At 40.1% G+C, this 27,830-nt stretch overlaps 5 protein-coding genes across 6 annotated transcripts; 2 read left to right on the forward strand and 3 right to left on the reverse strand.

Annotated features, from left to right (window-relative positions):
• Nucleotides 1–955: 955 nt before the first annotated feature.
• Nucleotides 956–8,555, reverse strand: LOC120061076 (rab GDP dissociation inhibitor alpha). Its single transcript, XM_039010595.1, has 11 exons — nt 8,319–8,555; nt 7,309–7,416; nt 6,969–7,068; nt 4,270–4,404; nt 3,921–4,119; nt 3,594–3,725; nt 3,271–3,370; nt 2,923–3,094; nt 2,552–2,696; nt 2,293–2,347; nt 956–2,170 (listed from the first exon to the last, which is right to left on the reverse strand). Exons 1-11 carry the CDS (start codon nt 8,361–8,363, stop codon nt 2,018–2,020), a joined length of 1,344 nt encoding a protein of 447 aa, XP_038866523.1. The 5' UTR covers nt 8,364–8,555; the 3' UTR covers nt 956–2,017.
• Nucleotides 8,556–9,771: 1,216 nt separating this feature from the next.
• On the forward strand, nt 9,772–15,107 carry LOC120061077 (V-type proton ATPase subunit S1-like). The gene is made up of 10 exons (XM_039010596.1): nt 9,772–9,917; nt 10,226–10,352; nt 11,273–11,347; nt 11,768–11,958; nt 12,083–12,120; nt 12,272–12,357; nt 12,558–12,802; nt 13,550–13,603; nt 14,111–14,342; nt 14,483–15,107. Exons 1-10 carry the CDS (start codon nt 9,793–9,795, stop codon nt 14,696–14,698), a joined length of 1,389 nt encoding a protein of 462 aa, XP_038866524.1. The 5' UTR covers nt 9,772–9,792; the 3' UTR covers nt 14,699–15,107.
• A 1,909-nt stretch (nt 15,108–17,016) lies between these two features.
• LOC120061100 (protein pitchfork-like) lies at nt 17,017–18,529 on the forward strand. Its single transcript, XM_039010649.1, has 6 exons — nt 17,017–17,035; nt 17,118–17,254; nt 17,468–17,566; nt 17,796–17,929; nt 18,236–18,353; nt 18,461–18,529. The coding sequence occupies exons 1-6, from the start codon at nt 17,017–17,019 to the stop codon at nt 18,527–18,529; spliced, it is 576 nt and encodes a 191-aa protein (XP_038866577.1).
• A 538-nt stretch (nt 18,530–19,067) lies between these two features.
• On the reverse strand, nt 19,068–24,237 carry LOC120060653 (transcription initiation factor TFIID subunit 8-like). Of its 2 annotated transcripts, XM_039010042.1 has the most exons (8): nt 24,071–24,237; nt 23,407–23,566; nt 23,121–23,219; nt 21,208–21,270; nt 20,587–20,711; nt 20,297–20,444; nt 19,942–20,084; nt 19,068–19,695 (listed from the first exon to the last, which is right to left on the reverse strand). In XM_039010042.1, the coding sequence occupies exons 1-8, from the start codon at nt 24,116–24,118 to the stop codon at nt 19,555–19,557; spliced, it is 927 nt and encodes a 308-aa protein (XP_038865970.1). In that variant the 5' UTR covers nt 24,119–24,237; the 3' UTR covers nt 19,068–19,554. The 2 variants fall into 2 exon arrangements, with proteins under 2 accessions (XP_038865970.1, XP_038865971.1); XM_039010043.1 differs by lacking the exon at nt 23,121–23,219.
• Nucleotides 24,238–24,302: 65 nt separating this feature from the next.
• LOC120060654 (G0/G1 switch protein 2-like) lies at nt 24,303–25,213 on the reverse strand. Its single transcript, XM_039010044.1, has one exon. The coding sequence runs from the start codon at nt 25,203–25,205 to the stop codon at nt 24,867–24,869; it is 339 nt and encodes a 112-aa protein (XP_038865972.1). The 5' UTR covers nt 25,206–25,213; the 3' UTR covers nt 24,303–24,866.
• Nucleotides 25,214–27,830: the final 2,617 nt, after the last annotated feature.

Raw genomic sequence — 27,830 nt, forward strand, 5'->3', positions numbered from 1 at the left:
ACATAGGGCACAGCCAAGTCCACAGAATCACTGGAGTTATTATACCATGTGAATAGATTGACTAGAATTCTAAGATTCTATCTCTATGTAATAATAGACTATGTGGGTAGTAGTTAGTGGAAATACAATGTTCACAGTTAGCAGTCATGAAATACACAGGACATTTGCTACATCAAGTCAATCAACGGACATCAATATCGCTCGAAGGACAGGAATAATCTGCAGATTACATTGTTTTTAAATATAATGAAATGATCACATTTTTAGAGAACCCGAACATATCGAATAAGACCCCAAATTAAGGCTAAAACCAAGTAAAAGCATATTGGTTCATACTCTGGGGAGGCACTTTATACCATGGCCTCAGGACTTTTTGTAATACTGCATCCTGTTAAGTGTTTTACATTTTGGGAGTGCCAATTTTTCCCTCCACTAGCTACTGTAAGGTTGCCTGGCAGGAGTTCAAAGGGAATTAGTCTCTCTGTGTGACATACACAACAAGGGTTAGTTAGATCATAACATGATCTGGTGCTTCCTTTCACTACAAGCCGAGAGTTCAGTCTGCCTTCTTTAACACAAAAGTGACACTTTCCTGATCTCAAGTCTGCGACATTCCCTAGCTACATTGGTTCTTATCACCTTGGCGCCTTCATCGCATCTCAACATGTAGTGATCTGATCTGACCTCCCTTTTGATTGAAACTCTCTCATTCCATGACAAACTCTTCCATACTTACTCATAAAACCTCACCAACATGCCTAACCTCCGGACAGACCCTCACAGTTGAATCTCTCTCGCTTTTCTACACCACAAATGACCTTTTCAGTGTTTGACCTCATAAAGTCCCCTTCAGAGTATCAGTCCATGTTTCCATTTCAAATTCAGTAAACTTCATAACTTCAGCAAGTGAAAATGTGCACCAAATATTACGAAATAAAACTCATAATGATGTAAATACAAACATAAACCATTCAAACTGTATCTTTGACATCACACAACAGACAGAGAAACAAAACGTGGTTTTAGGGACAACAGAACAGTTAGCCACCGGTTAGCTTGTCTGCTAGCGCAGGGAACACAACAGCACTGCAAAGTGAGCACTATCAGTTTGACAGAACAGCCCATTGATATTTCAATAACTTTTCATTTTTAAACATTTTGTCTGACCGAGAGATATTTGCTGAAAAATGAGCAATCTGTGTAAATAAGTAAGATGGGTAACAGACCAGTAAGTTAGACGAGAGTGAAAGCAGGGTTGACAGGATGGAATGATCAGTGTGAGAATGGCCCAGCCTTCAGAATGCTGCTGTGTCATCATGTTCTATGTACAATCCTACTATGTGTAAAATATGCATGCATGTTGATTAGAGGTGACACATCCAGAGCAGAGGCAAATCACTATTTTTGATCAAACTGTCTTTTCAAAAACAGTTTCCACTTCAAACTTTCTGCATTTTCTACAGTTAGTCATTCATTCATTTTATTTTACATCAGAATTCAGACATTCTTGCAATGTCGTTGACCTTGATATGAGAAAAAGACTTTGAAATTGCCACAACAATGAATCAGTCTACCTCTAATGATATGAGTTTAGACATGTAGTTTATAGATAATCAAACATGGAATGAAAGACCATATCAACCCTGCTTTTCAGTGATAGATATAGGGAATGTGAGTCTTGGAACGATGTGTGTGTGTGTGTGAGTGCTTTAAATGTGTTTGAGTACGGAGACCTCAGGAAAGGGAGGGACATGAGCAAAAGGAGTCAGAACCACACCCACAGAACCTAGAACCTTCTAGAACTCCCTAGATCCATCACCACCCATTACCTAGAACCTTCACTTACTCAGACTCCCCCACTATCTCCCAAATACAGTACCCAGCTTAGTACCCTACCCCTATAGTACCTAGCCCTATCTTTGTACCGTCCTACCCTCTATGATATGGCCTCTTTTCTATTAACAACCCCTTCTCACTCCTCTCTCCGCCTCTCCCTTTCCCTGATGCTCCTCCCTCCTCATTGCTCATCCTCCCCAAACACATCGTTCTGTTTGCGCTTCATGTTCTCAAAGTCAAAGTCGCTGCCTGTCATACGCTTGTAGATGTCCTTGATGTCGTTGCAGGTGGTCTCGAAGTGAGTGGTGGCGTCGTAGGCTGACGAGGCGAATATCTGAACGAGACACAAAATCCCACAGGGTTTCTTTTACTCCAATGCCTTGTCCTAAAACATGTCTCATAAATAATCTTGTAGAAATATAGAAGGTAGTGTATATCTAGATGTGTTTGACTCACCTGGCTCTCAGTACCGTCATCTGTGGGCTCATAGAGGTCACTGAGGGACACAAATCTGTAGATAAAGAGGGAAGACATCAGTTATTAATTCACAAAAAATGTCCTTACTGCTATTCATTTAATTAATTTGTGATAGCACACATCGTACGAGCTGAGACAGTTTTGGACAATACAAAACAATCAGAGAGAAGAGTAGAAGAAGAGGTAGAACAGTAGAAGAAGAGGGAGAACAGTAGAAGAAGAGGGAGAAGAGACGTACTTCTGGTCAATGGGCTCCAGCAGCTCCAGAGCAGGTTCTATCTCAGCCTCAGGCTCACTGGTCTCCACGGTGGTGCTGACGATGGCGATGTACTTTCCCTGGGCCGCCACATTGTGGGCGTAGGAGATCATACACACGTAGATGTCTGGAGGAGAGAACACAAGTTAGAACATTGAGTATTCAATTCAGATTTTACAATTGGACTTTCCTCTCTCCAACTCTCTTTTCCTCTCTTTTTCCCTCTCCAAAAACTGCTTCTATTATCATCTCTGTGAGGTAAACTTACTGTTGGAGGGAAAATCTCTACACCATGACCAAAGGAAGTCAGAAACATCCCATCTTAGTAAACCTGTACTTGGTCCACTCCTCACCTGACTTGCGGTTGACCTGGTTCTGAGGGATGATGATCTGACAGGAGTTGGCATCGTTGGTGCTCTTGATGGGGTGGCTGAGGATACAGATGACCCTGATCACCTGACCTGCCTTACGCACTCGGTCCTGGATGTAGCTGGGGTCACAGATCAGCTGTTTGCACCGAGCCACCTGACAGGGGAGGGACAATATATAAGACAATGTCAATCGAATATATTCACATAATGTATTTTCCCTCTTCTACCAATTGTATATGTTTCCCTCAGTGTATTATCAACCGTCTTGACCACTTTACTATATAGTCAAGAGATTGTGACTTTATAAAACAGATTAGATGGTGATTTTACCTCTCCCTCAGACTTCACTCCCACCACATGGCCATCCTCCATTACTATCTCCTCCACTGGTTTGTTGAGCATGTAGGTTCCTCCATAAATTGCACTTAATCTAAAAATGTATGAGAGAGAGAGACTATGATTTATACTATATTATAAAATATGGTAAAACATACTCTCTACACTATTGAAGACATTTTACATTTACAATTTAGTCAGTTAGATAATTGTATCCTAATCCAGAGTGACAGAGTGAACAGAATTCAACATGAAGAGCTTTGTCTAACTAAAGAAAGGCCATAAGGATTTAGGGATTACACATCTTACACACAGACCTGGCGAATCCTTGAGGCAGCTCCCCGAGGCCATAGAGGGGGTACAGGTAGGGGCTCTTCCCATATCGGGCCAGGGATTCACTGTACAGCTTGATACGGTTGATTGTCTCCAAACAGGGCACATCAAGGTAGCTAGGGTTGGGGGATAGAGAGCCACATGATCAATAAGAGTCAGGGTTGGGGTCAATTCCATTTCAATTCAAGAAGTAAACTGAAATTCCAATGCAGAAATGTTGAATTGGAATGTCAGTTTACTTCCTGATAGGGATGATAGTGCCTCATTTTATTAGGAGATTAGGGATTAGTAATAGATTTAAGTGCTCTTACTCGTCTGTCCTGTAGAGGGCCAGGGCGTGGCCAGTGAAGTCAATGACATCCTGACCAAGGTCAAACTTCTTGTACACATCTCTCATGGTGGTGACTTTGGGGTCGACGCCCTCGAAGGTCTTAGGGTCGTTCTCGTCAAAGTTAGCCACAAACACTAGGAATTTCCGGAACCTTCTCTTCTCAAACATACCCATAAGATCTGGACAAGTGGTGAAGACAAATACTCAGCATAATATACTATACTGTACAAAGCAGAACAATACTAATTAAATATCACAAATCTAATATCACAGATTTTGTAGTACATATAGCGAACACACATCACAATCTATAGCACATTGAAACTTACTTGAAGCTAGTGCCTCAGTCTCAGTTGAGGGCACTTTGTAGATTTTTCCTCCCTTGTACACAAAACTACCCTCCACTACTTTGAAGTCCAGGTATCTTGTCACCTCTGTGTATAGCAGCATCTTCACAAGCTGACCTGTTTTTATTGGATTCACAGACAGAAAGGGTGGTCTTCATTTAATTACTCCAAGATTTCCATGTTTCATCAACAGGCACGATGGAGATGAAGATTGACATTTATTTATTGTGTAAATTCTGGCTTCCATCTTATCCTTATGATGTGGTGATGGTCTGCATATGGATATGGTGAGTAAGGCTAGTAGCTAAGGTTAGTAGCTAAGGTGACCATATTTGGAAATGGAAATATTCCCCAAAACATATTGGGGGGGGGGGGGGGGGGGGGGGGCTAAGCAGAACAATTTTGGGGTTTGTATGGAACTATATTTGACTATCCATTTTTGCTATAGGCCTTTCAAATAGTTATATTAATTATAACACAGAAATGGAATATCCCTCGACAGTTTCCTTAATCTTAGCCTATCTAGTAATTTTAGAATTATCCAAGTTTGGTAGCCTTTGCTTTTTTTAGCCATGACCATGGTTGTTCATGTGATGGTTACAATGTATCACTTATCAAATATTCTCATGAGGTCCACGGCAAAGCTGCGGGAGCAAAAAAGTTTGTTACAGGGACAGGCAACATTTTTCACATGCATGCCTGATTGGATACACCATTTGATTATTGAAAAATCAGCCTCAATATAACTTCAGAGTTGCGTTTTTCTGAGGGCTAATCTGAGACATTTCCAGATACAGCTCTAGCCGGGGAGAGGACACCAAAATCGGGGACTGTCCCCAGAAATTGGGGACATCTGGTCACCCTGTTACAGGGTTCCCCAACTGGCGGGTGATTTTGATTTGGCCACAAAGTTTTCTTAAACAAAAAAAAAAATATATATATATATATATATATAATGTGTATATATATACACTACCGTTCAAAAGTTTAGCGTCACTTAGAAATGTCCTTGTTTTTGAAAGAAAAGTACATTTTTGTCCATTAAAATAACATCAAATTGATCAGAAATACAGTGTAGACATTGTTAATGTTGTAAATGACTATTTGTAAATGACTATTTGTTGTAAATTACTATTTTTTGATTTTTAATGGAATATCTACATAGGCGTACAGAGGCCCATTATCAGCAACCATCACTCCTGTGTTCCAATGGCACGTTGTGTTAGCTAATCCAAGTTTATAATTTTAAAAGGTTAATTGATCATTAGAAAACCCTTTTGCAATTATGTTAGCACAGCTGGAAACTGTTGTTTCCGATTAAAGAAGCAATAAAACTAGCCATCTTTAGACTAGTTGAGTATCTGGAGCATCAGCATTTGTGGGTTCGATTACAGGCTCAAAATGACCAGAAACAAAGTACTTTCTTATGAAACTCGTCAGTCTATTCTTGTTCTGAGAAATGAAGTCTATTCCATGCGAGAAATTGCCAAGAAACTGAAGATCTTGTACAACGCTGTGTACTACTCCCTTCACAGAACAATACAAACTGGCTCTAACCAGAATAGAAAGAGGAGTGGGAGGCCCCTGTGCACAACTGAGCAAGAGGACAAGTACATTAGAGTGTCTAGTTTGAGAAACAGACACCTCACAAGTCCTCAACTGGCAGCTTCATTAAATAGTACACGCAAAACACCCGTCTCAACGTCAACAGTGAAGAGGCGACTCCGGGATGCTGGCCTTCTAGGCAGAGTTGCAAAGAAAAAGCCATATCTCAGACTGGCCAATAAAAAGAAAAGATTAAGATGGACAAAAGAACACAGACACTGGACAGAGGCACTCTGCCTAGAAGGCCAGCATCCCGGCGGTTCCCACCGTCGTTTCGTTGTGAGATGCAGAGTAGTTGAACGGATGATCTCTGCATGTGTGAAGCATGGAGGAGGAGGTGTGATTGTGTGGGGGTGCTTTTCTGGTGACACTGTCTGTGATTTATTTAGAATTCAAGGCACACTTAACCAGCATGGCTACCACAGCATTCTGCAGTGATATGCATCCCATCTGGTTTGCGCTTAGTGGGACTATCATTTGTTTTTCAACAGGACAATGACCCAAAACACACCTCCAGGCTGTGTAAGGGCTATTTGACCAAGAAGGACAGTGATGGAGTGCTGCATCAGATGACCTGGCCTCCACAGCCACCCGACCTCAACACAATTGAGATGGTTTGGGATGAGTTGGACCGCAGAGTGAAGGAAAAGCCTCCAACAAGTGCTCAGCATATGTGGGAACTCATTCAAGACTGTTGGAAAAGCATTCCAGGTGAAGCTGGTTGAGAGAATGCCAAGAGTGTCCAAAGCTGTCATCAAGGCAAAGGGTGGCTATTTGAAGAATCTCAAATATAAAATATATTTTGATTGGTTTAACACTTTTTTGGTTACTACGTGATTCCATATGTGTTATTTCATAGTTTTAATTTCTTCACTATTATTCTACAATGTAGGAAATAGTAAAAATAAAGAAAAACCCTTGAATGAGTAGGTGTGTCCAAACTTTTGACTGGTATATATAACTTTTGTGTATATATATATATATAATTTTTTTGTATTATTGTTGGACATAAAAGACTCTCAAAACACCATCAAATCAGCTAATCTAATGGTTTAAAAACAAATCCCACAACTGACCATTGGCCATTAGAAATTTGGGGATGAGGTCCACATTCCAGTCTCTTCCACGACCCATAGACTCTGGAGGGCTGTCAGGCAGCTCAAAGCGCTTGTACAGCTATGGAAGGAAAATATATGCTTGAGTGAAAACATCAATGAAGACTATTACTTTTCTAACAAATTGCAAACTATTAACCTGGGGGCATAAATAAAAGTAAAGTACAAGATAATAAATATTTGACATAGACCACGGAGGGTTGAGTGAAACATTGGAATACATTAAATATGATTGAATATTTGAATAGATATTGACACATAAAGTGATGACCATTAGATCCACAATGTTCCCTGCCCTTACCTCTTCCAGAGGGGTGATGGAGGAGCTTTCACCTCCATAGTAGGGGTTCCTGTCCATGTGCAGCACTTTCTTTCCATTCACAGACATGATCCCAGAGAGGATGCATTCCTTAAACAAAATGAAAAGCAAAATATGAATCAACATTTGTATTGGAAAAACAATTGTGTGTGTGTGTGAGAGAGAGATAGAGATAGAGAGAAAGAGTGAGAAAGAAAAAGTGTGTGTGTGTGTGTGTGTGTGTGTGTGTGTGTGTGTGTGTGTGTGTGTGTGTGTTTGAGAAGGAGAGGAAGTAGTGAGAGAAAGGAGGGGTGTAGGAGGGAGGGACAAGATGTGTGCACACGTGAGCCGATGTCTCAGCCATATGAATAATACTAATAATATTACTCATAAAAACAAATCATTGTAGTATAAATAAAGAAAATAAACTTGTGGTCTCTTTACATATGTACTGGATATTATATTGTTAATATTCACTCAGGCTATATCATTAACTGTCTAAACAAAAAAACAAAAATATTATGACATTGTACATCCATCTTACACCTCGTAAGATGTCGGCTTAGTCATTGTAAAGTCGGTACACATTATCATCGAACAGGGTGCGATAACAGGCGACACATTATACAGTTCTACGGAGAGGTTCTATTAATTAAAACCGTTCTCAGGCCTGCTCAAATGCAGTTCAATGAAGGCCCACTCCATCATCACACAGGGGTTACGCCTAAAGATGCTGCACAACGAATGAAGAATCCATTGACAACACAAATGTATCAAATTAAATAGCCTAGCTATATCGTTTTATTTATTATTGAAAGATATCGTATCAGCTTTTGTGCAGATAGGCTATTTATCATCACATTTTCTTAAAGTCAGCCATGGACGCAGTTGCTCTGATCCATTGCATTATTGGATGAATAAGGGAACATAGGCAAACTTCATAAATGTTAAGTTTACTATGCAACATCACCAAACCAAGCCCTAATATGAAGCACATAACATGTATTACTTACTGTGAGTCCGGTTCCCAAAACGATCACGTCATATTCCTCATCCATGTTGTATCACCGTCTCTCCTGTCTCGCCCTCTTTTGCCTTGTGAAATTTCAAGGAAATTGGCAGGAAAAGAAACCTAGTGGAAGAACGAACGCAATTGATCTCCGTTTCTTTTGGGCAAGTGTATGCCGTTTTAAGTTTGTATTTATTTATTTATAAACAGTTTTAATTGATAAGTGGAATCTGGTCCACACTGTCACCGGCGAGAACTACCAAAAATGGCCCTAACCGTGGAACGCTGTGGAACAGCAACGATACCTTCGCGTCGGAAAGTAGTGCACATCCCTTGCGTCTGCTCCTCACACTACACTCACGTTTAAATACTTATGCTATTAAAGGCTTGCGTATTCATAAATATGCTATGATGTTACCGGAGGTTTTACATTTTTCAATTATCTTCTATTGACTGATTAGACTTTTAATTTTTATTTCCCCATTCAGTCCTTTTTTCATTGAAGTAGTGCAGCAATTGCGGATGCACTGGTATTCCTCCGCCAACACTGCTGTTATGAAAAAGCTCAGATAGACTATGAAAAGAGTTATGTATTTAGCCTGTGTATAACATCAGCTGTGCGAAGTGTTACATAACATTCATCTTGCTTATTTAGGCATTATGTTGGCTACTTTGTGTAGCCTATTAATCGTTCATCAACCTGATTTGGGTGGCATATAAAAGCCATTAATTTTAGCCCTATAGGCTATATCCTCAAGATTAGACACGCCTGAAAACGTCCAACTGCCTAGCCTATGTATGTATAGCCTACTATATGGCCTATTCCATTGTATGGACCGAAAATGAAGCTAGCTGTCACTCATATCTGCACCATGGACCGATGCCAGGTTTATTGTTTGAACGTTGACCCGTTCTGACAGGCCACTCAGGTTCAAGTTTCAGGACCACGGAGAGCGCAAAAGGTTTCTCGGACAATATAGCGCCCGTTTTACTTTGAAAGTCCCATATCATATTCACCAATATTCTGAGATTAGGCATAAACAGCCTTGCAATTACTTTGTCAGGTGTTCACAGATAGAAAGTTGATACAATCACAGGCCTATACATCTGCTACGACTTAAATAAACTAACCATAACCTAATGAGATTATATAATGTTACAGATCTTTATCGAATGTAATTAGATTAAATATCGAATATTGTGTTGCTAAATAAATTGCCACAAGAAATCAGGCTTTATTGGTAAAAAAATGTCTTTGCATATTGCAACTTGTGACATTGCTTGCCCCCAAAAACGGTTAAGATTGAATTGAGTTATTATTTCCCATTCACAGTATATAATTTATAAAAACTCAATGTGGTCTTTGTGAAAAGATGGGTCAGGGCAGGCTGCGTGAGAAGGAAGTGTTCCATTGACTCCCATGACAGTCAGCTGATTTACCCCACGTGACTTGGACTTTACGGAAAAGAAAACCTACCATGGCAGGATCTGAGTCGTCAAGTAAATTGCGTACTATCATGGCCTTTATTGCTCTTTTATTTGCCCTATTATCTACTGGACATTGCAGCAGTCAGGTACCACTTGTAATGTGGTCCAGTGAAGGGTAAATATGTATTATTAGTTTGAAAGCGAAGGGATTTTAAGCACTGTGCTAGTTTAACTAGCTAGCATGCTAAACTAACCATTCCAGCTGGATTGCTAGCTAGCCTTGTAACGTTAGCTATATTCAGTTTTATAAGACGTATAACGTTAGCAGGGTAAATGCATTTATCCTTAATAAAAAAAAAAAAAAAAGGATCTTTATTAGCTATTTCTAATCATTGCCATGTTAGTTGTTGATTTGTGTCCAGCTGTAGTAGTTGGATGTCTTGTTATTCTATTGATATAAAACTATTTTGTTCATATATCCAGGTACACCTTGCCACCCATGGCATCTCCAGCTGCTGGTCACATAATATCTAATGACCAACTGATGTCCTACCTAAATTCTGCTCTGGGGTCTGCCCCACACAACGTGCTTCTCTTCCTACAGGACAAGGTCAGGCCTGAGATAAATCATAATTGTATTCAGTTGTACAATGAAACATTGTCTACTACTTGGCAAATACTATTTGAAGCCTGATCAATGCCAGTGTTAGTATGTAATGTCAAATTCTAATTAGCCTACTGTACTCCTGCTTTAGGGAACAGTAGTGCAGAGCTAGACCAGCTACAGTGCAGTATGCTTTTTGACTGTAATAAGTTGTTTTAATGTCATGTGCGCAAGTACAGTGCAATGCCTTTCTTGTTAGCTCTAAACCCAACAATGCAGTAATCAATAACAATATAATACTACACATAACATAAGGTAGAACAAAAACACACGATAAATAGATATAAGAAGAACATGAGAAAGTAAGCATACTATATACAGGGTCAGTACATTCCAGTACCATATTTACTATCTGCAGGGATACTGGAGTGATAGAGGTAGACACTAGTGTATACACACTTATGTTATACTAGGGAAATTGTTTCCATAGCTAGGGCTGACTGTGAGGACTTGTGAAGAGTTCAGTTAGCTATTGTTCACAGTTAGCTATTGTTATGTAAATGACAGCTGAAAAGTACCAGGGGGCAGTCTTTGGCCCCAAGTGAGAGCAGGTCCGCCGGAGCCATGGCCCCGTGAGCACGGTGTCGGCCCACGTAGATGGAAAGAAAAGTCTGAGCCTTTTGGGTAAAACACTGGGGTGAATCCTGTATGGAAATGCAATGAAGCCCATGATGCCCTGGCCTGGTGTTTCTCATTCTGGTGTGACAATGCGCCACAGCCCCACTTCCCCTTTACTACTTCCCATTCTCAGACCATCTGTTTTAGATATGTAGTAATATTGATACTATGAAAAAGGGTTTTAGCTTTTTATATTGAAGCAGATGACACTGACATTGTTGTTGTTATGTGTTTTGTTTTTTACATAGCTGAGCAAAGATGACTTCACAAGGTATGGGGGTGTTTTTGGAAACAATCATGAGAGTGCCTTTCCCAACCTGGAGGTAAGTATTCTGTCCTTTGAGGTGAGGCTGGGTATTGGGATACTAATATGATCAGTGCCCATATTCATAAAGTGTCATCTCAGTGTTGGAGTGGTGATCTATGATCAGTGGTTCTCTAACCTCTACTCTGGGACCCCCAGACGGTTCCCAATTTTGTTGTTGCCCTGAACTAGCTCACCTGATTCACCTATTCAATGGCTTGATGATTAGTTGACAAGTTAAATCAGGTGTGCTAGCTCTGGAATAGATCATACAGGGAACAGCTGGGGATCCCAGAGGAGAGGTTTTAGATCACAATGATTAAGATAACATGGACAGTGGGGATCTAATCCTACATCAGCAGTGCTACTTTGAGACACTTTATAAATTCAGACCCAGATATAGGTTGATAACTAACTTTGACCTTTCTCTCTCTCCCAGTCTGCATTACAGTCTTCCTCTTCGTTGGTGCTGCCTGCCCTGTCATGGCTTGGTGCTAGTGCCGTCCCAGGTCTGCTACAGGAGAAGCTGGGTGTTTCCCCACTCAGCGTAGACCCAGACACACTGGCGCATCTCCGACTCAATGCATCAGACAACACTCTGCTGCTTATCATCCTGCCCTATTCTACTAGGTAATACAATTAAACCAAATGTTTATAGAGTCCAGTGTTTTGGACAAATACTATTTGATTGATTCACAATCGTACAGTAACTTAAGCATGTATTGTATATTCATGCTCTTTGTTTATGTTCCAGTGCTTACCTGTCCTGTAAGGAAGTCCTGCGTAGCAATGGTAAGTTGAAGTTTTGACCATTTATTGTTCTTGTCCAAATGCTGTTGTTATTTTATATATTGGTATTTATGTATTCAATAACTACTTATTTCTGTGACTCAACAATGTGTCATACGGTATGTCTGAGTGGTGCATTTTCCTATCGCCCTAGATGAGGTCATTGGTAAAGTTCTGAGCATCATGAAAGCCCAGGGTGTTCCCTACACTGCTATTTACACTGGACTCAAGCCCTCACGAGTAAGTAACTTTTTAAAATAATCAAACATATGCTTCTAATCTACATTATGTGTATAAGCATGTTTTCAGCATTGTAGTTTCTACTGTCCCCTCACCTGACTTAAAATAAAGTGATGTGGTGTTCTTTTGTTATGTTCTACTGACCTTATCAATAAAGTTGTATTTTTTTATTGTGTTCTACTTACCTTCTTGTTCCCTAGGTGATTGAGGAGCCATCCATGGTTGGCCAGTCTTCTATGAGCCGGTCCTTGCTGCAGGCGGTTATCGATGAGGTCAAACCGCCTTTGATGTTTAACACTACTAGTGGCCCTTGCATCATGCTCTGGGCCCAGAATCTCAACGTCAGCTTTAATAACCTGGAATGGATTGACCTCGGTCCATTGACCTTTGCTCCAGGTGGCTCTGTGAGCACGGCTGGGTCCTTCTGTAATGAAACAAATTCACAGTGAGCTTCATACTCTCATTTTACTATGACATGACACTTGTACTGTACTGGTACAGTACCAGTCAAGAGTTTGGACACACCTATTCATTCAAGGGTTTGTCTTTATTTTTTACTATTTTCTACATTGTAGAATAATAGTGAAGACATCAAAACTATGAAATAACACATATGGAATCATGTACTAACCAATAAAGTAACCTGGGTCTCCACAATCACCCAACCTCAACCCAATTGAGATGGTTTGGGATGAGTTGGACCGCAGAGTAAAGAAAAACCAGCCAACAAGTGCTCAGCATATATGGGAACTCCTTCCATACTGTTGGGAAAGCATTCCAGGTGAAGCTGGTTGAGAGAATGCCAAGAGTGTGCAAAGCTGTCATCAAGGTAAAGGGTGGCTACTTTGAAGAATCTCAAATATAAAATATATTTTGATTGAACACTTTTTTTTGGTTACTACATGTTATTTCATAGTTTTGATTTCTTCACTATTATTCTACAATGTAGAAAATAGTCCAAATAAAGTCAAACCCAGGAATGAGTAGGTGTGTCCAAACTTTTGACTGGTACTGTACAAAGTACAGTTGATTAGTGTCTTATGGTACAAGTGTTACATCTCTTAGCACTATCAAATTACCCAATTGTGTGTTGATTTAATAATTTGGAATTTGTTTATTGGTGACATTATTACTATTACACTATACAATAATGGCGGATGTTTTGAATACAACGTGTGCTCGTCTTTCTCAGGCTTGTCCTTGATTATGGAAGTTCTGTTCCAACGTACAACCCCTTCCGTCTCATGTAAGTATTATAATGTAGTTTTATCACGATAATACGCAAAACAAGTATTATAAAAGATTACACCAAAGTGCAGAGCATCAGTTCCTATGAAAATACACCACCTTGCTCTTGCATGTATCGATCTGTCCAATGTATAAACAATGAATTCCTGTACATTCTCACTCCTATATTAAGCGTGAGATTACACACATTAAATGTGTCATAACTGGGTGGTTTGAGCCCTGAATGCTGATTGGCTGAAAGCCATGGTATACCAGACTGTATACCACGGGTATGACAAATCATTTATTTTTACTGCTCTAATTGCCAGTTTATAATAGCAATAAGGCACCTCAGGGTTTGTGGTATATTGCTAATATACCACGGCTAAGGGCTGTATCCAGGCACTCTGCGTCGTGTTGTGCATAAGAACAGCCCTTAGCTGTGGTATATTGGCCATATACCACACCCCCTCGTGCCTTATTGCTTAATTAAAGCATGATACTCACCAAGTCTCATCCTCTCTAGCTTCTCCATGAGCCAGCGGCGCTACCCTGTGTCTGCACGAAACTGGTTCACCCTGGACACAGTGCAACTGCTATTCAATGCCGATACAGCCATTTACAATGGCAGCCGGGGCATCTACGCCCCCGCAGAGTACTCCTTCCACTGCCAGAATGTCAACAACTTCCGTAATGCACTGCTTGTGCCCCGCACTCAGAATGCTACCCAGTGGAGGATTCTCTTCACCGACTTCCAGGTACTGATGCATGAATGTCGGAAAAGAAAGCGCCCGTCAATAAGCAGTGTTCTAGAGGGTTCATTGAACAAAAAGTGTTTAGTCTTTACTCTTTAATTCCTTGTTACTCATTTTGCTTATTCCCCTCATTCCCCATATAGATCCAAGGCTTCAGTATACTGAACAAGACAACAGATTTCTCCTATGCCAGTGACTGTGCTGGCTTCTTCACACCAGGGATCTGGATGGGCCTGATCACCTCTCTGCTGATGCTGCTAATCCTCACCTACGGCATGCACATGATCATGCAGCTACGCTCCATGGACCGCTTTGACGACCCTAAAGGCCCCTCAATCTCAGTGCCTCAGTCGGAGTAATGAAGACAAGAGAACGCCCCTGAGCCTGGTCCCAGATCTGTTTGTGCTGTCTTGCCTACCCCTATGGTCATTGTCGTGTGACATTGACCATGTGACAATGTAAGTTGGCAAGACGACACAAACAGATCTGGAACCAGGCTAACCCCTCCACTCCCCTAACTTATGTTCCCTCCTTTTGATTTGCTCATGACTTATTCGATATATTCTATTGTCATTCGCTTACTTGCTTTAGCCACCTCCACCCTGTTCTCTGATTGTCAGCATTGAGCATTCCCATCCTCTTAGCCTTTGTCAAATCACATTTTATTCGTCACATGGTTCGTAAACAACAGGTATAGACTAACAGTGAAATGCTTTCTTATGGGCCCTTCCCAACAATGCAGAGAAATAATAACTGAATAAATACACAGTGAGTAATGATAACTTGGGTACCAGTACCGAGTAGATGAGCAGGGGTATGAAGTAGATATGTACATATCGGTAGGGATAAAGTGACTAGGCAACAGGATAGATAATCAACATTAGCAGCAGCTTATGTGATGAGTCATATGAGTTAGTGCAAAAAGGGTCAATGCAGATAGTCCAGGTAGCTGTTGGTTCCAAACGTGGTACATCGTGCGGTAGCAGAGAGAACAGTCTATGACTTGGGTGGCTGGAGTCGGACAATTTTTAGGGCCTTCCCCTGACACGGCCTGTGTTCCTCTGACACCATCCATGTGTTTCTATGTCTGTGTTACCATTTTATCTTGCAAGGCGGTACATTCCATAGCCTCTCTTCATCTGCACTTGCCCAAAGGAAACTGCATGATGTACTGTCAATACTCCTCTTTTGCCTTGATACATTCTCGGATCACGCATGTTTCAATGAGTGCCAATTAAGGGGTTTGTTTGTACAAGTAATACCGCTGATTGTCAGAGAGAAGCTTTTGTTGCCAATTTAATTAATGTGATTGTAGCATGTTGTGGGACTGATTTAGTTGTATTTCACTTGCTTTGTAAGTTTCTCAGCTGTGTAATTTAAAAAGAGAACATAATAATAATGAATGAATTGCATGTACATATGAAGTTGAACGTATGTGTGCAGACTTATGCTATTGACAATGCCTACCCTAAATATTGCTGTTGGAAATGCCAGTGGGATGAATTTAAGATCACAGAATGCTGTGCAAATTGTTTTGTATCACTTTGTTCCAAAAATACAGTTTTACACAACAATGCTAGCCTGTGTTTTTTTAATTATTATTGACAAGTGTAAAGTTATGCTGAAATTACATGAAATGTCAAACTATCAGGGACCCTCATGCCCCTACACATACAGAACCAAATGTATACTCAAATCCAATGCTTTGCCATCTTGAAGCAACTCATGCAATTTATTAAGAATAAAAAATGTGCCTCTTAAACACTATCCTTTAAGGCCCAGTGGAGTCAACGGTGTTTTTCCTGTAGTTTATGTAAATATCCACTATGAGGTTGAAATAATACATGCCCTTTTAGTGTAAGAGCTGTTTGAAAAGACTGCCTGGAATTTAGTAGAAGGCTGTTTTGGTGGGATGGAGTTTTGGCATGCTTGATGTCATCACCATCATTGGTTAATAGACCAATAGAGTTCCAAACCTCTCTGCCAATAACAGCTAGTTTTCAGTTTTCCCCTCCCACTCAGAACATTCCCAGACAGTCCTTGCAAAATTCTTGCTTGAGAAATTGCTCTTTGCTAATAATATATATTTTTCTTCTTTTTGACCATTTTTATTGAAAATAATCACAGTAAGGTACTTAATTGTTAGCTAGAAATTATTTGATATTGAGATAAAAACGGCTGCTTTGGTAGTTTAAAATGTCCCACAACCTTTGCTTAAACAGGTGTAACCGTTTTTTTATTTGTCTGGTCAAACTGTCCAAACATTGCCTCCAGATAACATATGTTTGATTATAATTATCACATGAATATTGCATTATGGTCACATTATTAAATTGCTAAAGTAAACAAGTTCATTCTCATTCGTTGAAAGTGGAGAACAGGGTAGCCATTCACGTCAACCTGAAGTTTCCAGCCAAGTATTTGCATAATTTACCGCGCATCCATCCTGTCATGGCTAGAAGGATCCAGTTTTTGTCAAAATAACGTCAGATTTGACTTTTCGTAGCAGGTTAGTAGAAGGTTGAGAAAAGGGTTACTTAGGGTTAGTTTAAATCCCCCCGCCCCCCAAAAATCTACCTTTGACGTTAATTTGACAAAAACTGGATCCCTTCTATACCATCCATCCACCTGGTTCCCATCGTTACCGGTAAGAAGGTAAACAAAAGGAAGAGGGATCATGGCAGCACTGGATGCAGGTAAAATTATTAGCGTCCACCCATTGCGTTTTTATCTATTAGCGTCAATTAAAAATGTCCAATCTTATCTTTGAATTTATAGCTCCCCTGCGGTGCGTTGCCTTTGGCAGCTGCCAGGAACGGAAGTTGTTTCCAACCCACTGTGCACATAACCGGCTGGGCAATAAGCTGTCACTTGAGGGAGCCCCACACCGTGGCCCCGGCTGCTATGACAATCATGTGAGTTTTTCTGAGTAGCTTACTGTCATGTTCTTTCAACGACCTTCTATCCATACACTTCATAAAGATCTGTTATCCTGTTGATCTCAAATAAACCAATTTGGTTATTTTCCGCATGGTAATAATGTATTGCAGAAGCTAGCTACTCAAACAACATTAGAAAATCCTTACATTCTCTTGTGAGGTTTTTCATGTTAGTCATTGTTCCAACAGGTTGGTACCATTCTGTATGATGTACAGAAGAGACCTGAGAGTAAGAAAGGATACACTCTTGCTGCAAGGACATCTGCACGGTTTCTGCCCTGTGCTCAGGTATGATGTTAAAGCCTTATGAGAATATGCATGATTTATGTTGAGAGCCAACGTGTTTTTGAAAAATCTTAAAGTTTATCTAACGATGTGAGAAATGAGTCAACCTATTGCCATTACATTGAAAGCAATTTGAAAAATTATCTTCTTATAGGCATATTGTAACATTTACTTCTGTATATAGGTCTCTGAATATCCTTCTCTCATTAAATGTTTTCCTCCCACCACCCAGACAATCACTCCTTCCCCTCAGAGGTATCAGCAGGACAGAACCTGGTCTAAAGTATACCCTCCTGGCAGAATCCCCTTCAGCTCCACCACAAAGAGGTTCAGGACCAAGCCTGTTACAGCTGACTTCAAACCAGGGTGAGTGAATGCTAATGGGGAGTGGCACCCTTTTCAAACTGTCCATAATAGGAAAACACTGATTATCTCTTGCAGGGGTATTCAACTCATACACTATGAGGTTCGGAGCCTGCTGGTTTTCTGTTCCATCTGATTATTAATTGCACCCACCTGGTCAAAATCAGTCCCTGATTAGAGGGGAACAATGAAAAAAAGCAGTGGAACTGTCTTCAAAGTCAAGAGTTGAGTTTGAGGAATATCATGTAGCATGTACATGCTATCATTCTTCAAATGGATTGACTACTAACAGCTGTTTTTATGATGCAGCCCAGGGACATATGCTCATGATACTACTCTGAACCGGAAGGTGTCATGGCCTATGAAATTTGGTTCCCCAGACTGGGGTAGACTGCCCACATTAGAGAGGAAAGCCTTGAGGACAGAGGTGGGTTTATAAGTTTGACTTTGCATTACTATACAAAGTAATATGGAGATGTAACTGTATACTGGTATTGTCAGCAATAACATCTGTTTCATTTTTGTCATACATAGCTGCTTTGTGACAAGGAGTTTGTGAAGCAAAGGAGTCGGGTGGCATATCTACAGTTGTTCTACTCCTGACTCTTCTGGAGGTCAATCTGATGTAAGCATAAATAAAGTGATTGTATTTCTCAGCTTTAATATAGCCTCACAATTGACCAATATCTCAAGGTATACGAAGTGGGGAGTGAAGTTGCCCAATTCTTGCCTCATGTACGCTGAACAAAAATCTAAATGTAACATGCATCAATTTCAAAGATTTTACTGAGTTACACTTCATATAAGGAAATAGTACATTTGAAATAAATAAATTAGGCCCTAATCTATGGATTTCACAACTGGGAGTACAGATATGCATCTGTTCAGATACCTTAAAGGTAGGGGCGTGGATCAGAAAACCAGTCAGTATCTGGTGTGACTACCATTTGTCTCATATAGCGCATAGAGTTGATCAGGCTGTTGATTGTGGCCTGTGGAATGTTGCCCCACTCTTCTTCAATGGCAGTTTCACACCAGATACTGAAGTTGTTGCTAGATATTGGCGGGAACTGGAACACGCTGCCGTACACGTCGATCCAGAGCATCCCAAACATGCTCAATGGGTGACATGTCTGGTGAGTATGCAGGTCATGGAAGAACTGGGACATGTTTTATTTCAGATCATGAAACATGGGACCAACATGTTGTGTTTATTTTTTTGTTCAGTGTATATTTGGCGACAGGCTAAAATGTGTCATTTGGGTAAATTAATGTTAAAATTACAAATCAAAACATTTATTTCCTGTTCATTATTCACAAACTGAAATCATAATTTGGAAATGGCTAAAAATAAATAACATTTTAGCAAATGTTACATATTTTCTTTCACGACAGAACCATTCCACAAATTTGAAAAATATTAAATTGCAAAATGTCTGTTTTCTCATGAATGTAACTGGTGAAGGGTATCATAATGAGCAGTATTTGCCATGTAGAAAGATGAGAGGTTGGAGTCCCTGACCTCAGATGTCCACGTGGGTCCACTTCTCAGAGGCACAGAGCTGTTGACTGCTTCTTACAATTCACTCTTCGTTGTGGCCAAATTAGTAGCTAAGTGTAGTAAACTCTCATTTCTTCCTCCTCACTTTGGGTTTCTTGACTGGCCTCAAGTATGGGTTGTCAATCATGTTTTCTTCACTGACCTTCACCAAGGGAACCATGCCCCCAGCAGGAAGCACGGAATTCTCCTTATCAGCTCCAGGATCATCCTAAATTTGATTAAAGGCATAGATGAGGAAAACAAACTTAATTTCACAAATGTTTTTTTGTAGCAATCAACACACCAGGTACATTTTAATATAGATTTGCTGTTAACAATGAATGGCTTTGTAAACACCCTCATTATTCTATGATTATTCTATTGAAGTTCATTCTGTATAGGCCAAACCACATTGCACTGCAGATCATAAAGACTCAAGGTTGAATATTTCCCTTGGCCCATGTCCCTGACTCACATTGAGGTTGTTGACTGGCGTGTTCTCGCTGTCGGTCTGGTCGTCCTGTTCAGAGGAGTCTGTCTCCTCAAGAGTCTGCAGCTCCAGTTCTGAGGGCAGCAGGGCACTGAGGTACGGGATGGAGCTGGGCCGCTCTGCGATCACTGGCAATCACAAAGGCATCAGTATTATTACCCATGTAAACACAGGTACCCAACACTCTCTCTAGTAGGAAATAAGATCAACGGGAACAGTAAACTTCTGTTCCATATTAGAAGCATTTTTGTGCAGACTATGCAAAACTGAAGGTACAGCATTTCAATTCAACAGCATGAATGAGAATCATGCTTGACAACAACAACGAGCACTCGCTCACATGGGAAGGCAGTGACATCATCCTTGAAGAGGCTCTGTGTTTCTCCAGTCTTGGCCATGAAGCGTGTGAGTGCTCGCTCTACATCCCTTCTCTGAGAAGCTGCCTTCTCTCGCACCACCTGGTAATCTGACACAGGCTCCCGAAACGTCTGATAGAAAGACAACCGAGGAAACTCACTAATTTGTTCATCTTAAAAATCTTTTCACTAGACCACTCGGAAAAGTGTCAGTAAAAAATACTAAATCAAGTATGTTTCTGGCTTGGAAAACTAAGAAGTGTGGTTGACTCACTGGAGTTTTGATGTAAGTGTGAGGATCGGGGAACTCAGGGAAGTGGCTGGGGATGTGGGAGGGATGAGTGCGTTTCTGTCCAGCAATCAAGGCCTTTGGGATCACAGGAGCATTCGTCACTGGAGCTGAAAAATACACACAGATTGCCAGTTAAGCGTCTTTCTACTTTCATTCTAAGACCAGTTACTAGCTTGCTCTATAGTGTTCTTGTGTTTTGTCCTCAGTTGTAGTCTAAATAAAATAAAATTGTATTGGTCACATACACATATTTAGCAGATGTTATTGCGGGTGTAGCAAAATGCTTGTGTTCCTAGCTCCAACAGTGCAGTAGTATCTAACAATTCACAACAATACACAAATCTAAAAGTAAAAGAATGGAATTAAGAAATATATAAATATTAGATTGAGCAATGTCGGGAGTGGCATTGACTAAAATACAGTAGAATAGAATACAGTATATACATATGAGATGAGTAAAGCAGTATGTAAACATTATTACAGTGACTAGTGTTCCATTATTAAAGTGGTCAGTGATTCCATGTCTATGTATATAGGGCAGCAGCCTCTAAGGTGCAGGGTAAATACCAGCCTCTTGAGGGTCTACTAACAGTAAAGACTCACGAGCAGTTATAACCATCCTCTGTGATCTCTTGGCATACCCTGGCAGAGTGTCCACATTGAAACCTGTGGTGGTAAGTGAAACAAATAAGTTAATGAAGACAAATTAAATAGGGATTTCATATTCAAGCTAGGGCTGGGCGATATGGCCAAAATATTATATCATGGTATTTAAAACATTTTTTTTACGGTATGATGGTATTTTTAGTTTATGAATAATAAAAGTTCTACATTTGCTTTATGAGTAGTGAGTGATCCTAGGGTGGCAACGCATACATTAAGTGATTTCAATTCACTGATTGTCTTTCTCCATTGATTGTTTTATACTGTTCAATTCAACCAAAACAAATTTCAGCACTTTTATCATTTCTGTATTTCCTGCACTCAATTGCAGTGGTGGAAAAAGTACCCTATTGTCATACTTGAGTAAAAGTAAAGATAAGTTAATAGAAAATTACTCAAGTAAAAGTCACCCAGTAAAATACTATTTGAGTAAAAGTTTAAAAGTATTTGGTTTTAAATATACTTAAGTATCAAAAGTAAAAGTATAAATAATTTCAAATTCCTTATATTAAGCAACCAGATGGCACCATTTTCTTGTTTTTATTTATTTACGGATAGCCAGGGGCACACTCCTACACTCAGACATAATTTACAAACAAAGCATGTGTGTTTAGTGAGTCCCCCGATCAGAGCCAGTAGATGACCAGGGATGTTCTCTTGACAAGTGCGTGAATTGGACCATTTTCCTGTCCTGCTAAGCATTCAAAATGTAATGAGTACTTTTAGGTGTCAGGGAAAATGCATGGAGTAAAAAGTACAGTATTTTCTTTAGGAATGTAGTAAAGTAAAAGTTGTCAAAAATAAAAAATTAAGCAAAGTACAGATACCAAAAAAAAAACGACTTAAGTAGTACTTGAAAGTATTTCTACTTAAGTACTTTACACCACTGCTCAATTGAGATAAGGTCCACACTGCCACGTAGGGCTGCACGATATGGGCAAATAATCTAGGACTTATTTTTAACCAAATGTTGCAATTGCGATTTGACTGGCCAATTAGAGCAAAACTGTTGGAATCATGGAAATAGAATGACTATTCTAATTCTATAGTTAGAATATAAGTGGGCACTTTGAATATAGTGTTTTTTGAGATGACAACGAATTAAAATGCCAGGGAGGAGTTATTGTGAGAGGGTAGGAACTAAAGTGTTGATAAGTGTTTCCTACTGGACCTTAAAAGCTTTGGCTACATTGAATGTTTTCTCTTAGCTACTTCATGTAGCTAACATATTCTTGCTTTGCATATTCCTCTTTGATTTAGAAGATACTGTTGCACAAACATGCTGATTTAGGTCTACACCATCACTGGTATTATCAAGCTGTAAGCTACGTTTGCTCTTACTCAGTACATTTATTAGCGGCTAACAATTAGTGTCTCAAGATTTAGGGCAACTTGCTAAGAAAAGACAAACTAGCTGTTTGCTGATGTAAGAAACAAAAACTAATAGTGTCATTATAGAACACTTGTGGATTTATATTAAGAAGCAAATTGAAAACTGCATTGTTGTCATCAACATTGTTGCATGTGCTGCGTAGACCATGCAGACTGAACACAGACTGAACACAAGTGTCTCGTGGTTGAGGAACATCAAATGTGCTCCTTGAGTGACAGGGGCGTGGCTAGGTCTGTGTGGAAGGTGGCACGGAGAGAGATGACTCAAGTAGCAAAGTAAACTATAAAAATTGACATTACACATGGCGTATCACATTTAACAAACCGAACATTCAAATACCGGTAAAGTAAAAACCCAAACTGGTCCCTGCATCAATACCGGTATATCATAAAATACAGTATACCGCCCAATCCTAATTCAAGCTGTAATTATTTTGCATCTTTCCTGAGGTTAAACTAACCCATTTCATTGAGTGTGACCACAGCGTCAGAGAGGGTGGGCGTGATTCGAGCTGTGTGTTCACAGTATGCCTTGGCACAACGACCTACTTCAGATATGTCTGAAAAAAGTACAGGGAATAGACACAGATGAGAGGTCAGTAATACAGACAATTGTGGTGATTTCATGAAGGCCTAGTCACTTGACATGGCTTGTTGTTTAATTCAAGCCAGCAAAGGGTTATTAGTTTAATCCAAAACATGTATGAATTACATTTTCAAAAACAACAAAACACAATGGTTACATACAGCTCTGGATCATCTCAGTCAGTGATTCCACGGTGGCCTTCTCTGCGCTCTCGAACCCACACTCTGTCAGCAGAGAGCTCACCACCACTTGGAGGGTGCGACGCCGGGCAAGCTGGTAATTCTCTGCCGGGCTGGACGTCGCTTTACCACACCCTGAACGCTGCAAAACATACAGATGTCAGTGTGAAAACACTTTCTCTCATGGTTAGCCAACTAGCTACCTACACGCTTATACAGGATTAACGACACCAGTTTGCAAATGGCATGACATGATTGTGAACAGCAAGTCAACAACGGGGGCGGGAAGTAGCGTTGGGCAAGTAACCGAAAGGTTGCTAGATCGAATCCCCGAGCGGACAAGGTAAAAATCTGTCGTTCTGCCCCTGAACAAGGCAGTTAATCCACTGTTCACTGTAAATACGAATTTGTTCTTGACTTGCCTAGTTAAAACAAAAAAACATTCGTTTAAACTTAGCTAGCTAATGGATGTCATTTGAGGAGGCAAAATTCTGGAAAAATGTCTTGTGTATTTTAATGTGCTAGTTTAATTTGGACAGAGACAGGCGATTTACAACCATTGTAGTTAACCTAACGTTATGTTGACAAGCTAGCCTGATGATAGCTAACATTGTAGCCAAGTTAGCTTACAAACAATCTTATTTACCCCTACTATAGCACTGAATCCACCCGCCATCACCGCAGGGTCCGCCATCTGCACGGTGGGTTGTTTATTTGCTACCAAATAGTTATTTCACAAAGTCACACCTTTCTGACAACAAAAGTGTTCGCCTAGCTAGCTAGGCACACGACAGACAGAAAAACAAAACACTCGCATCATTTCCGGTAGAAAAAACTCCTTTAAGGAAAATGTTTTTATTAATGTCTTTATTTTTTGTTTTTATGTTCAGTTCACATAATACAATTGAAATGTATGCATCAATGTGTATGTAATAGAATATACTTAGCAAAAACGAATGTACACATTTATAAATGCATTTCTATAGCTTCCAAAATATTTTTACAATGGAGTACAAAAATAGCTGTGCAGTGGCTTTAAAGCAGCCTAGGGTTTATATACATAATTAGATAGGCTACAGTAGACTACTCACAGCACTGTTTGACATTAACCAGTTCATGACCCAGTGGTAACCTAAAATAGGTTTATTAGGAAGCCAAAAGAAAATACAAATTCTCAATCAGTCACAGAGCTTCTGCTGCCCAGCAGCCAGTCATCACTGTAGCTTGTTGTTGCATCCGTCCGTCCATCCATCCATTCAGCCTCTTCTCTTCTCATTAATAATAAGTCAAGGGGTCCCTAAACATGGCCAAATTATCATGACAAAAATCACCAAGTGCAATCTCTTTTGATTGCCTGGTTGACAGCTTATTTCACCACATTTTGTGTTCTGAGTGTTGGTTTCATTAGTGTGTGTAACATGAGAGGGTGTTGCAGTGCATCTTCAACAGGCATGTGACCTGATAGACGCCCTCCTCTGACGACCTTCCAGTGGCTTCTTAGCATCAATCTCCGTTTGCAACTCATCCACAACATCAGGCTCGATAGTGGTTATCTCTGGCTCCAGCATTTGCCTCTTCTTCTCCTCTGTGATCAGCTTGATCATTTCCTCGTCTAATGGCTCCTGTTCACAAAATGGCATGCAGACCGTTTCCACCAGCCCACCGACCACTCCAAACAACGCCAGGGTAGAGCCCAGCAGGTACACCTTCATCATGCCTCGACTGGGCCTCTGGCTCAGCATCTCCTTAGCGAATGGAATGATCTCGTTTATGGTCTCCATTGTCTTAAGTTCAGTCTATTGAGGGAAAAGGAAATGTCATAATTAATAGGCTGTTTAATGGCTCTGCAAATGTGGTAATTAAACTAAAACGAATTAGCGTAATTATTAGTACTGACCGCTGTACATTTTATGATAATCATAATGCATTAAATAATATATCACTGATAATATCTAAAATATTCAGACAATGTAGATTACACTCTTCAATTCTGAATAAGATTGAATGAAGACTGCACAGAACAGAGCTGAAAATATTTAAATGTACTTACGTGTATAGGGACCTGTTAAATGCTTTCCTTAGATTTCGTCTTAGTCAAGCATCCCCAAGCAAAGATGCAATGAGAGGTGCTGGGTTTTATACACAATGAGATCCACATCAACTCCCACAAAGTGTCAAATGATGAATATTCATGATGATGGGTGTTGAGGAAGTGCAGTGTTGGAGTCAACTGCTTTGAGTCAATGTCTTCAATATCTGATGCACTCTATAATGGCATTTGTCCAGGGTTGTTTTGGAAACAGCCAAGAGTCGGTACAAAGGCAAGGTCACTGAAAAAAAACCATCTTGCCAAAATATATTGTGCAAGTAATATCACGTGAGTTACATGTGTTTTAGTCATGAAACAGAGGTACAATTGTGTGGTTTTGTAGAGGTTTTGTATCATTTCAGCCAGTTGTTTTGAAAGTAGTGCTCACAAGCCAAAACGGTCCCCGAAAACTGTACATCATCCATTTCGTAGGATATGTTACGTCCTGACATTTTTAGTTGTAATGCAAAGCGTTCAATATGTTACAAATTACAATTCGTACAATATGTTACAAATTTGTAAGTGCTTAGGATACAATTCGTATGATATGTTACAAATTCCAATTCGTTCAATATGTTACAAATTACAATTCGTACAATATGTTACAAATTTGTAAGTGCTTAGGATACAATTCGTACAGTATGTTACAAATTTGTAAGTGCTTAGGATCCCGGAATGCATCTTTAATAAGTGTAGTAGTGCTGTATAGGCTACTGTATTACTGCAGTCTTATAACGTGAAAAGCATTCATCACTCATCAGCCACTATCTAGTCAGCGTGATAGTCTATGATGCTACTTCATACAACTACAGAAACCCATCAATCTTGCTGCTTCTAAACAGTGCAATGAGTGTAAGTTCTACAATGCAGTCCAATGTTTGCTGATGTGTCATCAAATAAAGAAAGTCAAATTATGTCAAAGGTGAAAATCTGACCCATTTTGTGGGTCTCATCTACCTGCAAAACTTTGAAGTTGAACTAGGCAGATAGTTAATCCTAAGAGTGAAACTTGTATTTTGTGAAACAATAAGACAAATACCAGCAGTAGCTATGCTCGACCTGAACCCACTTCCAATACTCTATCTCCTGAGTCTTTGCAACATGTCTACTATTATTTTATATTAGGGAATTGACAACTCCACAATGAAGAATAAAGAGAGCTAAGACTAACACTACACATATTGCTGAACATTGACCATCATGTGTGGTTGGTTGGTTTATGTCCAGTGTTGTCACTTAACCCTAATTGCCCCTGTAAGTTGCTCTAGATAAGTGTGTGTGTGTGTGTGTGTGTGTGTGTGCGAGCGAGCGAAGCACCATGCCCTTTGACATGATTTCCCAAAGCAGGACAAGAGGAGGAAGGCAGTCGTCTGGTTCTGTTGTGAAATAATCTGGTCACTAGTCACAGAGTACCATGTGTTGTCATTTCGGCAATACTGAAATGGCAATAATAAAATACGTGTCACATTTTCAGACCTTGATGACTGTTAAACAGGCTACTTTTCACACTCCAGTCTCACTCACATTCTTCAAAATGTGACTGCCAGTCAGACCAAGGTTGTAAAGTCCACTATAAAATGCCATTGTCACATACCACTATCTGGAATCCTGGGATTCCCACTCATGTTCTGTATTATCATGCCATTTGCAAAGTAGACTCAACCTTTCCCCTCTTTCTGGTTCTTGACCATGGCAAACTTCCTTGAAGTGATGGTGCGTAATATGGCTGCAATTACGCTTTCAGGAAGACCATTACGTGTGAGGTGAGAACCACACTGACTACACAGACTCCCTGTTTCAGTAAGCTGTGGCTTTGGACTGGCATGTTTGCTACTTTAGGAAAACTGCTAGACTGTTTGGGGACCTTTGCCCCATATTTCTGGGTTCTGTGCCACGCTCTTTTGCCTGAATAGGCAATCTGTCTCGGCTATCTGTGCTCCAAGTCAACTATCTTGTGGTTGGTGGGGTGGACTGGTGGGTAAGAAAGCTAACACGCTGCATGTAGTACTCATGTGAGGACCTTCTCATCTGTACCACATGAGAGGAAAAAGTACTTTCACATTGCATTAGCTAGCTACCTTAAAAGGGGGATTTGGTGGACAGTGTAATAGGGACAAATAACATCTTTCATATGTGTTTTCTGATAAAAAGAATTGTCCTGTATTGCTGCTGTACCACTTTCTCCTTCACTTGTAGCCCCTGTGAAATTAATTACTAATTATAAACTGGGTGGTTCGAGCCCTGAATGCTGATTGGCTGAAAGCCGTGTTATATCAGACCGTATACCACTGGTATAACAAAAAACAAACTTATTGTT

The sequence above is a fragment of the Salvelinus namaycush genome, chromosome 16, assembly GCF_016432855.1.
Source record: "Salvelinus namaycush isolate Seneca chromosome 16, SaNama_1.0, whole genome shotgun sequence".
NCBI classification, from domain to species: domain Eukaryota; kingdom Metazoa; phylum Chordata; class Actinopteri; order Salmoniformes; family Salmonidae; genus Salvelinus; species Salvelinus namaycush.

Bases quoted from the DNA above. Each gene is read 5' to 3' on its own strand.
- LOC120060653 (XM_039010042.1), bottom strand. From the start codon at position 24,118: ATGGCGGACCCTGCGGTGATGGCGGGTGGATTCAGTGCTATAGTAGGG. The intron at 23,567-24,070 runs GTAAATAAGATT...TATGTTTTGCAG, and splicing joins GATTCAGTGCTATAGTAGGG to CGTTCAGGGTGTGGTAAAGC. The intron at 23,220-23,406 runs GTATGTAACCAT...TACTTTTTTCAG, and splicing joins GACTGAGATGATCCAGAGCT to ACATATCTGAAGTAGGTCGT.
- LOC120061077 (XM_039010596.1), top strand. From the start codon at position 9,793: ATGGCAGGATCTGAGTCGTCAAGTAAATTGCGTACTATCATGGCCTTT. The intron at 9,918-10,225 runs GTAAATATGTAT...TCATATATCCAG, and splicing joins GTAATGTGGTCCAGTGAAGG to GTACACCTTGCCACCCATGG. The intron at 10,353-11,272 runs GTCAGGCCTGAG...TTTTTTACATAG, and splicing joins TTCTCTTCCTACAGGACAAG to CTGAGCAAAGATGACTTCAC.
- LOC120060654 (XM_039010044.1), bottom strand. From the start codon at position 25,205: ATGGAGACCATAAACGAGATCATTCCATTCGCTAAGGAGATGCTGAGC.
- LOC120061100 (XM_039010649.1), top strand. The intron at 17,930-18,235 runs GTGAGTGAATGC...TTTATGATGCAG, and splicing joins ACAGCTGACTTCAAACCAGG to CCCAGGGACATATGCTCATG. The intron at 18,354-18,460 runs GTGGGTTTATAA...TGTCATACATAG, and splicing joins GGAAAGCCTTGAGGACAGAG to CTGCTTTGTGACAAGGAGTT.
- LOC120061076 (XM_039010595.1), bottom strand. From the start codon at position 8,363: ATGGATGAGGAATATGACGTGATCGTTTTGGGAACCGGACTCACA. The intron at 7,069-7,308 runs GTAAGGGCAGGG...TTCCTTCCATAG, and splicing joins CCATCACCCCTCTGGAAGAG to CTGTACAAGCGCTTTGAGCT. The intron at 4,120-4,269 runs GTAAGTTTCAAT...CCACTTGTCCAG, and splicing joins GACTGAGGCACTAGCTTCAA to ATCTTATGGGTATGTTTGAG.